The sequence below is a fragment of the Silene latifolia genome, unplaced genomic scaffold (assembly GCF_048544455.1).
Source record: "Silene latifolia isolate original U9 population unplaced genomic scaffold, ASM4854445v1 scaffold_20.1, whole genome shotgun sequence".
Lineage (NCBI taxonomy): Eukaryota > Viridiplantae > Streptophyta > Magnoliopsida > Caryophyllales > Caryophyllaceae > Silene > Silene latifolia.
In genome coordinates, this window is record NW_027413163.1 from 9,859,342 (window position 1) to 9,874,765 (window position 15,424).

The 15,424-nt window shown below is 41.3% G+C and overlaps 2 protein-coding genes across 2 annotated transcripts; both read left to right on the top strand.

Moving 5' to 3' along the window:
- Window positions 1-1,339: 1,339 nt before the first annotated feature.
- LOC141638306 (uncharacterized) lies at window positions 1,340-1,969 on the top strand. Its single transcript, XM_074447709.1, has one exon. It carries the CDS (start codon window positions 1,340-1,342, stop codon window positions 1,967-1,969), a length of 630 nt encoding a protein of 209 aa, XP_074303810.1.
- Window positions 1,970-2,002: 33 nt separating this feature from the next.
- LOC141638307 (uncharacterized) lies at window positions 2,003-4,910 on the top strand. The gene is made up of 3 exons (XM_074447711.1): window positions 2,003-2,331; window positions 3,220-3,875; window positions 4,066-4,910. Exons 1-3 carry the CDS (start codon window positions 2,003-2,005, stop codon window positions 4,908-4,910), a joined length of 1,830 nt encoding a protein of 609 aa, XP_074303812.1.
- The last annotated feature ends 10,514 nt before the right edge of the window (window positions 4,911-15,424 follow it).

The window sequence follows — 15,424 nt, forward strand, 5'->3', positions numbered from 1 at the left end:
CCGAGGTAATCGGGGTTGCGGTTCGACAGCGTTCGTAACTGTGTAGCCAATTGTTCCGGGTGTAATTCTAGAGCAAGTATTATTACCACCCGTAGCTTGTGGAATGATGTCTTGAGTTGGATCCCTCGTCTCTATCGTTCCTCTCGGCCTCTCCTGCAACAATGAACGAACTGAGGGCTTGGCTTTGTGCCAAGCGTACTCACTCCGACGCTCAAGTCAGTAAACTTAGAGGGATAAGTTGTTACTTGGCTAAGGATGTATTGTAGAGAGATAAGGGAGATATTACCAGATGAATAGTGATTCTTAGGTTAATTTATGGATCCTTTCCTCAATGAAGGTTGAGGAGTATTTATAGACTTTTCACCTTTTGTCACGTAGTGGCCAAGTGGCCAAGTGGCTAGCAGGTGGAAAGACCGTTCTACCCTCGGCCGATGGACCAATGGCAGGCCGGCCGAGGGCCTTGGATATGAGTACGCGGATATGTGCCCCGGCTGGCTAGTTCGGGCCGAGACCAGTGTGAGTAAGCCGATGAGCTGCATCGGCTAGACTGTCTAAGTCGTTGACTTTGCTGTGGATATCTTTGACCTTGCTCAATGTGTTGACTTGGTCAGCGGTGCAGAATATGCCCCATCAATGACAAATGTTTTCAGTACATTTAAAGTATACTCGGTGTATTATGTTGTATAAATACCGTATCCGTTGAATGAGAAAACACACAACATTTCACTCTCAATCTTTCAGTCTTATGGATAACTTATAAGATTTAGAGGTATATGTAATCCTCTTTATTAAAATAACAACCACATAACTGATGTGTAAGCCAGTGGTTGAAAGTGCATATTTTTTTTATTTAATTACAGTATCAACCCACGTTTAACTTCATCATTTTTTTGTGATATTTGTGATATGGAAGAATCAACTTGACAATTAGCCTAATTTAAATAGCTTAATATCAACTTGATTAAAATAATTTAAGTCCTATGATGACCAAACAAGAAACAAAATTACTTTAAAAGTCTCCTCTAGGGTTTCTATGAGGGTTCTAGTCCTAGGCCATCTTTGAGATCTCCTTATTTCTTGAAGGTTTTTCTTGCGATCTAATCGCAAGGAATTCGTCTGTCATCTTTATACTATTCCAATTCAATTTCTTTAATAAATATGGTAAACAATGAGAGAGGGGAATGAAGTCGAAGGGCGGGAAAAGAAATTATGACGGAGGAGGAATCCTTCGTCTGGGACGTGGGAGATGCGGAGGAGGAATCGAAGGAAACAAATCTTATGCTCGTTGGTAAAATATGGTCTTCTAAATCGATTAATGCAAAAGCGGCGGGGGGAATCCATGATCAATCTATGGTCGTCGAAGGAACCGATAATTGGGAAATTACACGACGCAAAGGAGAAAACATTTACATTCAAATTCCAGAACGAGAAGGATATGTCGAAGAGACTAGATGGTCAACCATGGCACTTCGACAAGTTTATATGGTGTTTCAGCAAGCCGAATATGGAGGGAAAAATGACGGATGTTCTGCTACATCTCGTACCACTTTGGGCAAGAGTCTATGACTTGCCTCTCCGAGGTCGTACAAATGTGGAGAATGCTAGAAGATTGGGAGCACAATTGGGAACATTTATCAGTTTGGATGAGGCACCACATCCGGAGATGGAACGAGCCATCAGGTTGAGGATTGTGCACGATGTCAGAAAACCGCTGAAATCAAAGGTAAATATCCGTCTCAGTTCATGTAAAATAGAGGAATTTAAGGTTAAATATGAAAGATTACCTACCTTTTGTTATGGGTGTGGGATTCTCGGACATGGAGAGAAGGATTGTGACGAGGGACCGTATGAAGAAGGTGAGTTGCGATATGATGCGTCTCTTAGAGCGTCACCATGGAAAGTTTTGAAGACAATAGTTGAGATGAAAGGGGAAAAGGCGAAATCCTTGTCGGCTGTGTTTGAGGCATAATATAAAACACGGGAAGAGGAAGCCATATCGAACATGATTGCTAAGTTGCAGAGTGTTACTATAAAACCAAAAGCAAGTCATACAGGTATGGGGGTAGTGACATCTATCAGGCGAGAAACACGGGCAGAGGACAACACAGGGGTAGACAAGAGCAGGAACGTGCAGGAGGAAATCGTGGGGAGCTGGAGAGTGGCGGAGGGGGAAAGAAAGGATCAAGAGGAGCATGTTGAGCATATGACTGTGGAAGGGATAGAGGAGGCGGGGTTGTTGATGAATGTAGTTGAGGCGTGTCAAGAGGAGAACAGGGGGAGGACGAGGAGTCACAGACTCACAGGGCACGAAGGGAGAGGGGATGAAAGTGCGTAAGTGAAGCAGATTGAAGGGGGAGAGGATATTAGGGGAAGGGCAGGTGGGAATTGGGTGTAATCTTACGAAGAGATGGAGGGAGGATATAGAGGAGAGGGAGTCTGATGGCGGTAAAAAAACAAAAAATCAGCAGGGATGCTCTAATATCTGAGGCGGAGGTTGAGACAACTCAACCCCGCCAGGCATCATGAATCTCTTAAGTCTCAACTACAGAGAGTTGGGCAATCCCGATGCGTTGGAGGACTCCGCAATCTCTTGCGGAGAGAGCCCCCCGCTCTTGTATTTTTATGTGAAACTAAATTGAGCGGTAGTGAGTTACGACGGTTGAGAGCTTATATTGGTGATTATGACGGTATGGAGGTGGACAGTGTAGGGAGGTCAGGTGGGATTGCGTTTCTTTGGCGTAAGGAAATTAACTGTGTGTTTAGGTCGGCGTCCGTCCATCATATGGACTTCGACATCCAGGGAGAGGGAGGAGTGTGGAGAGTAACTGGGTTTTATGGGTGGCCGGTGGTGAGCGATAGACATTTATCTTGGGAATTATTGAGGGAGTTAGGGGTAGAGAATACGGATCGACTGTGGATTTGTGTCGGTGATTTTAATGAGATCCTTTTTGCAACTGAGATGAAGGGAGGGAATCGACCGCAATGGCAAATGAACAATTTTTGAGAAGTTGTTGATGATTGTGGGTTGAGGGATGTGCCTTTCGATGGATACGAGTTTACCTATGATAATGGGCAGGCGGAGGATGATAATAGACAATCTCGAATTGACCGAGCTATGGGGAACGATAGATGGTTTGAGCTATTTCCTAGAGCTAGATAATTTCATATGGATAGGGAATGGTCCGATCACTCGCCTATTAAACTCGTAATGAATTATAGGGAGGATAGCCAGACGGGGGGTGGTAGGATTTTCCGGTTTGAGCAGATGTGTGTGGGAGAAGACGGTTGTGAGGAAGCTATTAAGAAAGCGTGGGATATAAATGATGGGAACTTAATGAGTACAATTTCATGTTGTGCCAAGGAGTTGCAAGAATGGAATGGGATTAATATTGGCAAAATTTTGCGAGACATTAAGGCTAAAAGACGAAGATTGGCTCGGCTTAACGAAGGAGGGCGATCGACGAGACTGATTAATGAGCGTAACACATTGGTTAAAAAAATAGCCAAATTGCTCAAACAGGAGGAGATATATTGGAAGCAGCGATCGAGAGCACTGTGGCTTAAGGAGGGTGATCGAAATACGAAATACTTTCACAAAAAAGCGGGCCAAAGGAAAGAAAAGAACCATATTGCAAAGCTTATCGATGATGATGGACGTGAGAGTATCGGTACAGAAACCGTAGGCAGGGCAGCGAGGAAGTATTTTATGGCATTGTTTAAGTCTGATAGACCTCAGTTTGAGGACTCGGTGCTCGATGTGGTGGCTGACCGTGTCACTGAGTCGATGAACGAAGGTTTACAAGCCGAGTATAAAGCAGAAGAAGTGTTCATTGCGCTCAAGCAAATGCATCCCTTAAAGGCCCCCGGACCCGACGGTATGAACGAACTCTTTTTTCAAACTTATTGGCATATTGTAGGTCCTTTAGTTGTTAGATCGACTCTTCATATTCTTCGCGGTGGTCAATTCCCCCGAGGACTTAATAGTACCCAGATTGTGCTCATACCAAAAAAAGAAAGCGCCGGATAAAATTGTTGATTTTCGACCCATTAGCCTTTGTAATGTAGTGTATAAACTTGTCTCGAAAGTACTAGCGAACAGATTGAAAGTGTTTTTGGGCGAGATTGTTTCTGAAAACCAATCCGCCTTTACTCCTGGCCGGTTGATCACAGATAATATCCTAGTTGCCTTCGAGATTTTTCATCACATGAAGAACACGAGGACAGGGGACGAACATTTGGCCCTTAAACTCGACATGACAAAGGCTTATGACCGAATAGAATGGGTGTTTCTTGAGAGAGTTTTGAGGCGGATGGGATTCGATAAAGGGTGGACTGATAATTTAATGAAATGTGTTTCTACGGTAATGTTCACCATTTGGGTTAATGGGAAAATAACGGAAGATTTCAAGCCGAGTAGGGGACTTCGACAAGGCGATCCTCTATCTCCGTATCTCTTTATTTTATGCGCTGAAGTTCTCTCGGGTTTGGTGAGGAAAGCGATGGAGGATGGTGCTATTCGAGGGGTACGTATTGCAGCGGGAGCGCCTATGGTCACACACCTTCTATTTGCTGATGATAGTATTTTGTTTGTTCGAGCTAAGGAACGGGAGGTGCAGAAGGTAAAAAACATTCTTACTTGCTATGAAAAAGCTTCGGGGCAATTGGTGAATTATAATAAAACTACTGTGTCCTTCAGTCGGGGTACACGAGATGAAAAGAGGGATCAAATTGCTGATTGGCTAGGCGTACGGGTGGTAGAGGAGCAGGATAAATATCTAGGATTACCGACTATTGTGGGGCATTCGAAGCAGATTATTGCCCGTGTTATTAGGGACAAATTGAGTAGGAAATTGCAAGGGTGGAGAGGTATGCTTTTGTCGAAGGCAGGGAGGGAAATTCTGATAAAGTGATAAGTGCATATTTTATATACTTTCATCCCCTATATTAGCTTCATTTTATTTGTTAATTAGCACTTATCATAGTGTCATAAGCTAATATTTGTTGTTCTAGTGTATTTGCTTGTCTTAACATGTTTTTGTAGGAATCTAAGCATTTAGAGATTTTTTCCTATCATTTTATACACTAAGTTCATTAAGCTAAACAAGACCAAGTGTTGGACTAAACATGGAGCATTGGATTGGGTTTTGCATGGAGAAATTGATGGATTAATATGTATAATGCAAATGATGATAACAATCAAAGTCAAAGCCCAATATTCAAATCCAAGTCAAGGTGGAAAGCATAAGATTCCAACATGCTTAGGATGCTTTTTGGGAGCTCTAAAGATCATAGATGGAGCATTTACCCGGGTGCATTAAGGGTCATTAATCACGCACTTAGGATTCCTCAAGAAATTAAGTGAGGAATTAAGAGAAATCACCCGGAAACACACGACCCCGATCGGGGTCATGCAACCCCGATCGGGGCCGCAATCATCTTGAATGTTTACGTTTCTTCTTCCTCTCCTATTTATAGGAGAGGTGTTCCAAGGTTTTAGGCATCCAATTTTTACGTCTCACTTTTGTTCTTCATAGCCTTAAGCAATATAATCTCTCAATAGTTTTCATATTAGTTTACAAATTAGTTAATCTTGTAGTTCTTAAACATTTGGTTATTATTACATTTCAAGCACTTGGTTCTATTTGTTTCTTCCATACAAGTTATTTCTATTAAGGTATTTCTATTTCTAGTTTACATTTTACATTGCTATTTAGTTTATTATTAATCCCATTTCATTAGCATAATTTCCTTTACATGTTATATCACCTAATTTGTTTAGATCATATTATCATGTTTATCACTTCTCTCAATATAGTTTACAATTTACATCCTATTATGAGTAGCTAAATTTCCTAGTCTAAGGGCTAGGGGAGCCATGCACAAATTTAATATATAAACATGATAAAATAAGTTAATAATAATATTGTTCATATTGCTTCTATCACATGTTTGCATCGTCACGTTTAATCTTTGTTTGAGGCCTTATTCAAATGATTAAGTTTGTTCATTCATTCTATAAGTCGAGAGGCACGGAATTGAATTAGACTAAGCATGTATAATAGGACGACCTAGTCATGGACGAGAGTTTCTCTAGGACCCGGTCTATGGTTGATGTTAATATCGTAAGATGGGTATCTTTAAGTCTAAGCAATTGACAATGTTGTTAGTACCAAGTTTATCATGATCATATGTTTATCTTTGCATGTGTGACCCGAACCCCTTAGACTCTCTTTTATCATATAATTTACATCATTATTATTATTAATCATCAAACAACCAAACCAAACCAAATCGTAATCAACATTGATAAAAATCCACCCATAGCAATTCACGACGTAATTCCCGTTTCCTTGTGTTCGACCCCTATTGCTACATTAACTTGTTGTTTAGGGTAATTATCTTTGCATAGGTACGCGATAAGCCTATCATAAAGGCCGTGGCCCAATCTATTCCCACTTACGCAATGAGTGTCTTCAAGCTACCGCTTTATTTTTGCGACGAACTACGATCTTTGATTTCCCGGTTCTGGTGGGGCTCGGAAAATGGAAAGAAGAAAATGTAACATTCCGTTTGATGTTATGAGTATTTTGGTAGTGTATGGAGTTAGTGTTGAGAGAGATATAATGGAGTGGATACGATATCGTGAGCCATGTTGTGGAGGTAGGAATAGTTAGTGGAGTTGGTGTTACGAGTTCATGTTTGGGTTGGAGTTTTGTTTTGAGTTCTTAGTCACGTTGTTGTGTCTTGATCGAGTTAGTATGTTTGTTTTCATGTATGGGTTGAATTTCGGGGACGAAGTTCTTTTTAAGGAGGGAAGACTGTAATACTCCGTATTTATGAGTCTTGGGGTACTCTATCGAGTAGGCCTTACTCTGTCGAGTAAGGGAGTTTTGCGATATAAAATAGTTTCTGACCTGTTGGGTACTCGATCGAGTAACTAGGGTACTCGATCGAGTAAGGGGGCACTCGATCGAGTACCTTAGCTACTCGATCGAGTAGCCGGTTTTCTGGGTCGTTTTGTCGGGTTTTGTTAATAATGCGATTAAAGTATAAAACACTTCCGTCATTGTTTCCAAATCACTTTTCCAAAACCTAAATTTCTGTTTAAGAGAGAAAGCAAACAAGTTCATCTTCTTAATCGCATTCTTAGCAATTCCCAGAGTTCAGACGGTCAGTTCTTGTCGTTGTTTATACCGTTGAGTTCCTTGCGTCGAGGGTAAGATCTACATACCAATTTTATAGTATTTCGTTATGTTTCGTTAAACCCTAATTTTGGATTTGGGGGTTTTTGTTATGTTTCTTGATTGGTAGCAATTGCATGATTATATGTTAGGAGGAGGATTCGTAGGAGAGGAATTTTGATACAGCTGTTGAGACCGTCTGATTGTGTCGCTGTTCCAGGTAGGATTTCCTACTCAGTATTAGTCCCATAATGGGATATTGGTGATGTGCTGTAGTTAGTTGTTTGATATGATGATTGTCTTTGTGTTTGTGGTTGTGATTCTTTGTTGATGGTTCTCGAGATGCGTTCTCGGCTGAGTGGGGTCACTTGCGGGAGTGACTTCATGCCCTAGTTTCGCCCTTCGTGGAACCCGCCATGGAAGGGGATGTGCACATTAATGGACAGGGTTATCGCTCGGTATGATGAGCGGGGCTTAAGTGGGAACGGCTGCGGTCCCCCACTGGCAGGGCTGGTCCAGTGGACAGTCGGTGACGGAGATTGATTGGAGTGGGTGTGATTGTGTGTGTGACTGCTTGAGCTATGTTGTTTGTTGTGTTGTTGGATCATATAAATTATGTGATTAATCGACCCGTTTAAATGTTTTAAAAGCGTGGTGATCCATTCGGGGTGGTGAGCGAGTTATTGAGCGGTATGAGACGATGCGTATGGGATAGCTGGGATGAGTCACCACGTTGCAGTTTAGAAGTCTTCCGCTGTGTCTGACGCTTGATAGTATTTTGATAGTAGATAGTTTTGAGAACTTGTAGTTCCTTTTATCGGTTTTGGTTTTGAACATGTAATCACTTAAACTGTAATTACTTTTAAAGTACGTTTCTTTATTGTCTTATGATATTCATTGCCTCGGGCAACCGAGATGGTAGTATCCTTATACCTGAGTGGTCCTGGTAAGGCACTTGGAGTATGGGGGTGTTACAAATGGTATCAGAGCGACGATCCTGAAACCTATAACCAATGAATCTAATGAATCTAGGGAGTCAATTAAAATGAACCCGGGGTAAAGGTTGTAGGAGCTAATGCAAAGGCTTGGGAGACGTCCTAAAGTCGCGAACTCGCCCTACGATTTTAAACCGGTCACCATGGGATATGAGTCGGGATCGCTATGTGTTTATTTTGTGAATTGTGTAACAATATGGTGATGTGTGGCATGTATAAGGGTGATTTTGTACGCTGTTGGTTGAAAGCATGTTGGATGATACTTGGTTTACCATGTTGATTGGAATAGTTGGAAAAGTATGTGAGAATGACGAATGATTGGTGGAAAAAGGAAATAGTTTATATGTGATGAATAATGATGTGTAGGATGAATGATTTATAATGAGGTAATCCCAATAACATGTGGATAGGGGGTGTGATAAGATTTGTTTTTACAGTTTTGTTTGCGTAAAGCTATATATTAAGTTCGTATAATTGTCTACTATCGTATCATATGCGCTTGTTAGCTGAAGTATGTGATTGAACTAGATGAATTGATTGGAAAAGATGAAGTGGCAATTTCGTAAGGATATGAATTTCTTGATTATGGAAGTGTTTATGTGATGAAGTGGATTTGTAATGTTGTTGTATTAGCAACATGAAAATAGGATTTGTAGTGTAAGGGTGTGGTTTGTGTCATGAAAAGTTATGAAAATTAAAAACATGCGGGTAATACATGATTGAAAGTTGAATGTTATATGAGCATGATAGATGGTAATGTTTGGCTTTTGGTAAGTAGTAACATGAAGAATAGAGGTTCAATGATATGTGTTTTGTATAACAAATTGGATGAAAAGCATGATGGTTGTTTATAACGTGGCACTTGATAACACGAAGTAGATTATTATGTTGATTGTATGAGGAGTCGCGTGATTTGAATGCATAGTTGTAATCATAATGTTGAAATAATAATGAATGCATAGTACGTTGGGGTATGTGAGATAACATGCGGGTAGTATTCACGAGTCTACATGATTCGATCGAGTGGGTATTTGTCGTTATTTTGACCAGAATCGTGTTTTTGGGCACTCGATCGAGTACCTCGGGCACTCGATCGAGTATGGGGTCACTCGATCGAGTAGCCTGGCTACTCGGTCGAGTAAGTCGAGAGATCGAAGGTTTGTTTGGGTTCGAGTCGAGGCACTCGATCGAGCATGTTGGGCACTCGATCGAGTAGCCTCAACTCGATCAGTAGGTTAAGTACTCGATCGAGTGGGGTATGTGAGTCATATGCGTGTTTCGGGTCATATGTTTATTTTTTTTTTTACATTCGTTGCATATTACGTTTAATCCAAAGGTGTTGTATTACTTCTTTATGCATTGTTTTACATATGTGTTGGTCCTGAAGCGTAAGTTACCCAATCTTATGATGTAAAGAGTGGCACTTATGATGAATATGAGTTCGGTGGGGAGGACATGAGTTATATGTGATTATGATAGATGGTGGAAAAAGAAAAGGAAGATTGGTATAGTTTATGAGGCATAGAGCACATTTTGCGAGACGGGATGAGTGATATGATTGTGTGTTGAGTAATGTAAAAGTAAGAGAATATGGGCAAGGGATGATGTGAGTATAATGAACGTGAGAATAAAAAGATTGTAAAGTAAGGATGCGGATAGTGGCAGCTTGAGATGTGTAAAGAATTATGGAGGGAGATGGTTAGAAATAGAGTTGAGTAAGGATATATGTAGTGAAAGTGCGTTTTAAAGGAGTTGAGAAGAGTAGTATATAGTGAACTTTGTGGAGACATGTCGCGAGGTGGATTTGGGAGATTTGGTTTATTAAGAGATGAAACTACTGTGTGATTTCCTTGGGCAATTAATGGTACAAAAGGAATTCTGATTTCTAGAGAGGTACAAAGGAGATGCAATTGTTAGAACAGTAAACGTTGATTTTATGGATAAACTAGAGGCAAGGGTGATTAATGGCATAATAAGATAATATTTATGGTAAGAAAGAGTGAGATGATATCGATATGAAATAATGGGATTTGAGTTTTGGAGCAATGAAAAGATAATCGGAGCACTAAAGAGTTAGATAGAAGTAATAAGGAGCTGAGCTATTAATGGTATTTTTGAGTATAACGAGAAAAGAAGGATAAAAGTAAGTTGAGAAAAAGTTCACCGGAGTTATGTGACATAAAGTAAGGAATCGTCGAGATGTATGATACTATCAAGGGTAAGTAAGTTAATAGTTATACAGAAGTTTCAGGACAACATGATTAATCATGAGTTTCGAGGAATTAAGGGAGTATGAAGTTGGTGGAGTATTTGCACGATACGAGATTTTTGGTGGAGATTTAGATGATGATACAATTAAGGATAGTATTGGGAAGAATGTTGAGGTAATTTTGTTAATGAATTGGATGTTCGTTATTTGGGATGTCAACCAAAGATAGGAAACAAATCGTGATGTTTAGAGATGAGTGTAAGAGGTTTGATGCCCGGACAGCGGTAGTGTTATGGTTTGTGACTAGTGGTTAAGGGTAATGGTATATTAGAAAGGTAACAATTCTAAAGAGGTTGATTTTGCAGAGATCAGATTGATAAATACAGTTGTGAAAGAGTATAAGATGTGGTTATATGAGGCGGTTGTTAGTAGTTGAGTATTAATGGTGTGGCTGCATTTGGCAGAGGGTGATGGATATGCGAAAGGGAGAATATGTTATGAGGTGTATACGAGTTAAGCTCGGGCGACTAGTAACCTATGTTGAGTGGTAACTTACGTGATCAGGATTGACTAGTTGGTTGTGATTACGGGTCTATGATATGTCTAAATGTTTGTGTGAGGTTCTGACCTCACAAGAAGTGGTATGGTGTGATAATTATAAAGTTGTTTTATGAATGTTCTGTAATATATAGGTTGGACACGGTAATTTAATTGAATAATATCCAAAAAGGTAATAACTTGATTAATTTGATATGGCTAGTTATAATTTTATGTGTATTAATAACACATGTGTATTCCGTGAAATGGTAGAGATGATGTCCATGAGATGCTTATCTGTTTATCCATATAATATGTCGCGTGGTGATTCAATAAAGTGGATTTGAGTAAGTTTTCTTGTCTGAGAAGTTATGCTCAGTCAGTGTTTATGGGAATCGTATGCAGTTGTGATGTCTATCGGTGTGGTTGTGGTGCCTCGGGTGGTGATCCGGGCACGGTACATAATGTTGTGATGCGGGTATTTTCGCACTACGGTGTGGCTGTTGGTGGCGGTGTTGTGATGCCGTCACCGGTTGTGGTGGAGTAGGCGGGATGATTATGATTCGAGTTTCGAAAGTGCATACCAGTTATTCATAGTTTGTTGTTTTGTTTGATGTTGCTCCCTGCGAGTTTCAGTTTCTGCAGATAGACAGTTGTCTTGTTTATTGATGTTTTCTTTACCAGGTTAAGTTGGGAATGAGGGTATAATATGATATGAAATAGAGTCGTATATGTTTTCGTTGTTGTCATGGTATAGTGATGTTCTATTGATGGGACACGGTTGTGAGAGGTTGTTACAGTAATTTTGATCTTGTTCTAGATAAGGCTTTAGTAGACATGGTAATGACAAGTGGTCCGTAGAACATGTGTGGTAATGATCGAAAGTGCGGGTGGTTCATAATCTTTTGTTGGGACAGTGAGTGTAGGGTGTTGGGGGAATTAGTGTCATATTAGGTTATGTATGAGTCTTGCGGTAATGAAGGAAAGAACTGGAGGATCTAGTGTGAGTGTACGTAACGAGTGTGGATCGTGAGTTATGCGTTTGGGAGATAGGTGCTTTATATAGAGAGGTATGTCATATTGCGGTAATGTGGAAAAGTTGAAGTTTTGGGTTAAGATAAAGATTTTGAGGTATAGGTTAGGTGGTGTGACGAATGAGTTGAGGTATGAGGAATGTTTAAGTAAGAGAGCCTTGGATATATGCAGGGCGAGTGTTTAGATTATAAGTGGTTATCTTTGACATGCGGTGGTGATGAGGATAATGACACGATATAGCTAGGATTTAGTATTAGTGAGTTACGAGGACGTAACATTTGTCTTAAGAGGAGTAGGATGCGATAAAAGAGAGTTTCATGGTGGTGCATGTTGTAATATAATTAGAATTAGAGTGTTAGCGTAGCGTAAAGGAGGGATTTGTTTTGTGGATGATACTTATAAAAGGCCATGGCCGTACTTGTAGTAGTGTGATGCTTCGAAGTGTGAGAAAATTTTATATAGTGTTGACAGTTGGAGGATGGTGTTATGAGTCTGAGTAAACTTCGAGGACGAAGTTTCTTTTAAGGGTGGTAGAATGTAACATTCCGTTTGATGTTATGAGTATTTTGGTAGTGTATGGAGTTAGTGTTGAGAGAGATATAATGGAGTGGATACGATATCGTGAGCCATGTTGTGGAGGTAGAAATAGTTAGTGGAGTTGGTGTTACGAGTTCATGTTTGGGTTGGAGTTTTGTTTTGAGTTCTTAGTCACGTTGTTGTGTCTTGATCGAGTTAGTATGTTTGTTTTCATGTATGGGTTGAACTTCGGGCACGAAGTTCTTTTTAAGGAGGGAAGACGTAATACTCGTATTTATGAGTCTTGGGGTACTCTATCGAGTAGGCCTTACTCTGTCGAGTAAGGGAGTTTTGCGATATAAAATAGTTTTCGACTGTTGGGTACTCGATCGAGTAACTAGGGTACTCGATCGAGTAAGGGGCACTCGATCGAGTACCTTAGCTACTCGATCGAGTAGCCGGTTTACGGGGGCTGTTTTGTCGGGTTTTGTTAATAATGCGATTAAAGTATAAAACACTTCCGTCATTGTTTCCAAATCACTTTTCCAAAACCTAAATTTCTGTTTAAGAGAGAAAGCAAACAAGTTCATCTTCTTAATCGCATTCTTAGCAATTCCCGGAGTTCAGACGGTCAGTTCTTGTCGTTGTTTATACCGTTGAGTTCCTTGCGTCGAGGGTAAGATCTACATACCAATTTTATAGTATTTCGTTAAGTTTCGTTAAACCCTAATTTTGGATTTGGGGGTTTTTGTTATGTTTCTTGATTGGTAGCAATTGCATGATTATATGTTAGGAGGAGGATTCGTAGGAGAGGAATTTTGATACAGCTGTTGAGACCGTCTGATTGTGTCGCTGTTCCAGGTAGGATTTCCTACTCAGTATTAGTCCCATAATGGGATATTGGTGATGTGTTGTAGTTAGTTGTTTGATATGATGATTGTACTGTGTTTGTGGTTGTGATTGCTGTTGATGGTTCTCGAGATGCGTTCTCGGCTGAGTGGGGTCACTTGCGGGAGTGACTTCACGCCCTAGTTTCGCCCTTCGTGGAACCCGCCACGGAAGGGGATGTGCACATTAATGGACGGGGTTATCGCTCGGTATGATGAGCGGGGCTTAGGTGGGAACGGCTGCGGTCCCCCACTGGCGGTGGTCGGTGGACGATCGGTGGAGATTGATTGGAGTGGGTGTGATTGTGTGTGTGATTTGTTTGAGCTATGTTGTTTGTTGTGTTGTTGGATCATATAAATTATGTGATTTAATCGACCCCGTTTAAATGTTTTAAAAACGTGGTGATCCATTCGGGGTGGTGAGCGGTTATTGAGCGGGTATGAGACGATGCGTATGGGATAGTGGGATGAGTCACCACGTTGCGGTTTAGAAGTCTTCCGTGTCCGACGCTTGATAGTATTTTGATAGTAGATAGTTTTGAGAACTTGTAGTTCCTTTTATCGGTTTTGGTTTTGAACATGTAATCACTTAAACTGTAATTACTTTTAAAGTACGTTTCTTTATTGTCTTATGATATTCATTGCCTCGGGCAACCGAGATGGTAGTATCCTTATACCTGAGTGGTCCTGGTAAGGCACTTGGAGTATGGGGGTGTTACAGAAAATCCCATGGATTGCGTGGAATAATTTGTGTAAGCCGAAGTGTCAGGGGGGACTTGGATTCCGAAATATTGTTGATTTTAATATGGCTCTTTTAGGGAAGCAAGCGTGGTGGATGTTGACGGAACGAAGCTGCCTAATGGTGCGTGTATTGGAGGGTAAGTATTTTCCCAATAAATCGTTCATGAAAGCTGAGCTTGGATCGAATCCGAGCTATACTTGGCGCGGGATACTCGATGCTAGGAGCGTTTTAATGTTGGGCGTGCGATGAAGAATTGGTAACGGGCTGAGTACGAACGTTTGGAGTGGCCCGTGGGTGGCAGGATCGACATCTCGCAAGCTGATTACGGTAAGAGGAGAACATGACCCGGGTATGGTGGTTGCGGATTTGTTGTCTACGGATGGGAGTCGATGGAATATATATATAAGGTACGTCAAATATTCCTTCCAATTGATCAAAAACGTATTCTAAATATGAGAGTTAGTAAACATCCCACAGAGGACACTTGGCTATGGGATTTGGAGAAGAATGGCAACTATTCGGTGAAGACCGCGTACAAGGCTCTGGCTGGTAACCCCGGAGGAGAGGAAGGACAGTCGGATAGAACAAAGGAAAAGTGGTTGTGGAACCGAATATGGAGGATGCGGGTTTTACCACGTGTTAAAATCTTCTTTTAGCAGTTTTGTTGCGATGCAATCGCTATAAGACAGAATTTAGCATCCCGAATAAGGTCCTTTTATATGGCCTGTCCGGTTTGTTTATGTGAGGTGGAGACTTGTCTCCACCTTGCACGGAATTGTGGGTGGGTGGCTGGGCTATGGGAGGGGTTGGGGTTGGAGATAAAGCCGGGTTTGGAGTTTGAGAGGGTGAGGGAGTGGGTGGAGGTGGTGTTTAAAGAGCTCGACGAGAAGGAGATTGAAACATTCGTGATGGGTGTATGAGCGATATGGGAGGTAAGGAATGGAGTGGTGTTTGAGGGAAGGGACATCCAGGTGAGGAGGGTTGTGACTAGGGTGAGGGAGCTGTTGAGGGAGATGAAGGAGGTGGATAATGAGACGGGAGGGCAGAGGGAGAGGAGAGAAACAAGGGAGAGCAGAGCGAAGGAAGGGGGTGTCCGTAGATGGCAAACACCGAGTCCAGGCTGGGTTAAAATCAACTTTGATGTCGGGGTGAAAGAAGGGTCGTGTTTGGGAATTGGCGTGGTGTGTCGTGATGAATGGGGGGAAGGTTAAATGGCGCTGGGCTGAGAGATGTCGAGACGAATTCGAGGCTAGAATCGCGGAAGCGGAAGCGGTGTTGGTTGGACTCCAGATGGCGAGAAGAATGAAGGCTCGAAGGATATG

Bases quoted from the DNA above. Each gene is read 5' to 3' on its own strand.
- LOC141638306 (XM_074447709.1), top strand. From the start codon at position 1,340: ATGATCAATCTATGGTCGTCGAAGGAACCGATAATTGGGAAATTACAC.
- LOC141638307 (XM_074447711.1), top strand. From the start codon at position 2,003: ATGATTGCTAAGTTGCAGAGTGTTACTATAAAACCAAAAGCAAGTCAT. The intron at 2,332-3,219 runs GTAAGTGAAGCA...AATGAATTATAG, and splicing joins GGGAGAGGGGATGAAAGTGC to GGAGGATAGCCAGACGGGGG. The intron at 3,876-4,065 runs GTATGAACGAAC...TTTGTAATGTAG, and splicing joins AAAGGCCCCCGGACCCGACG to TGTATAAACTTGTCTCGAAA.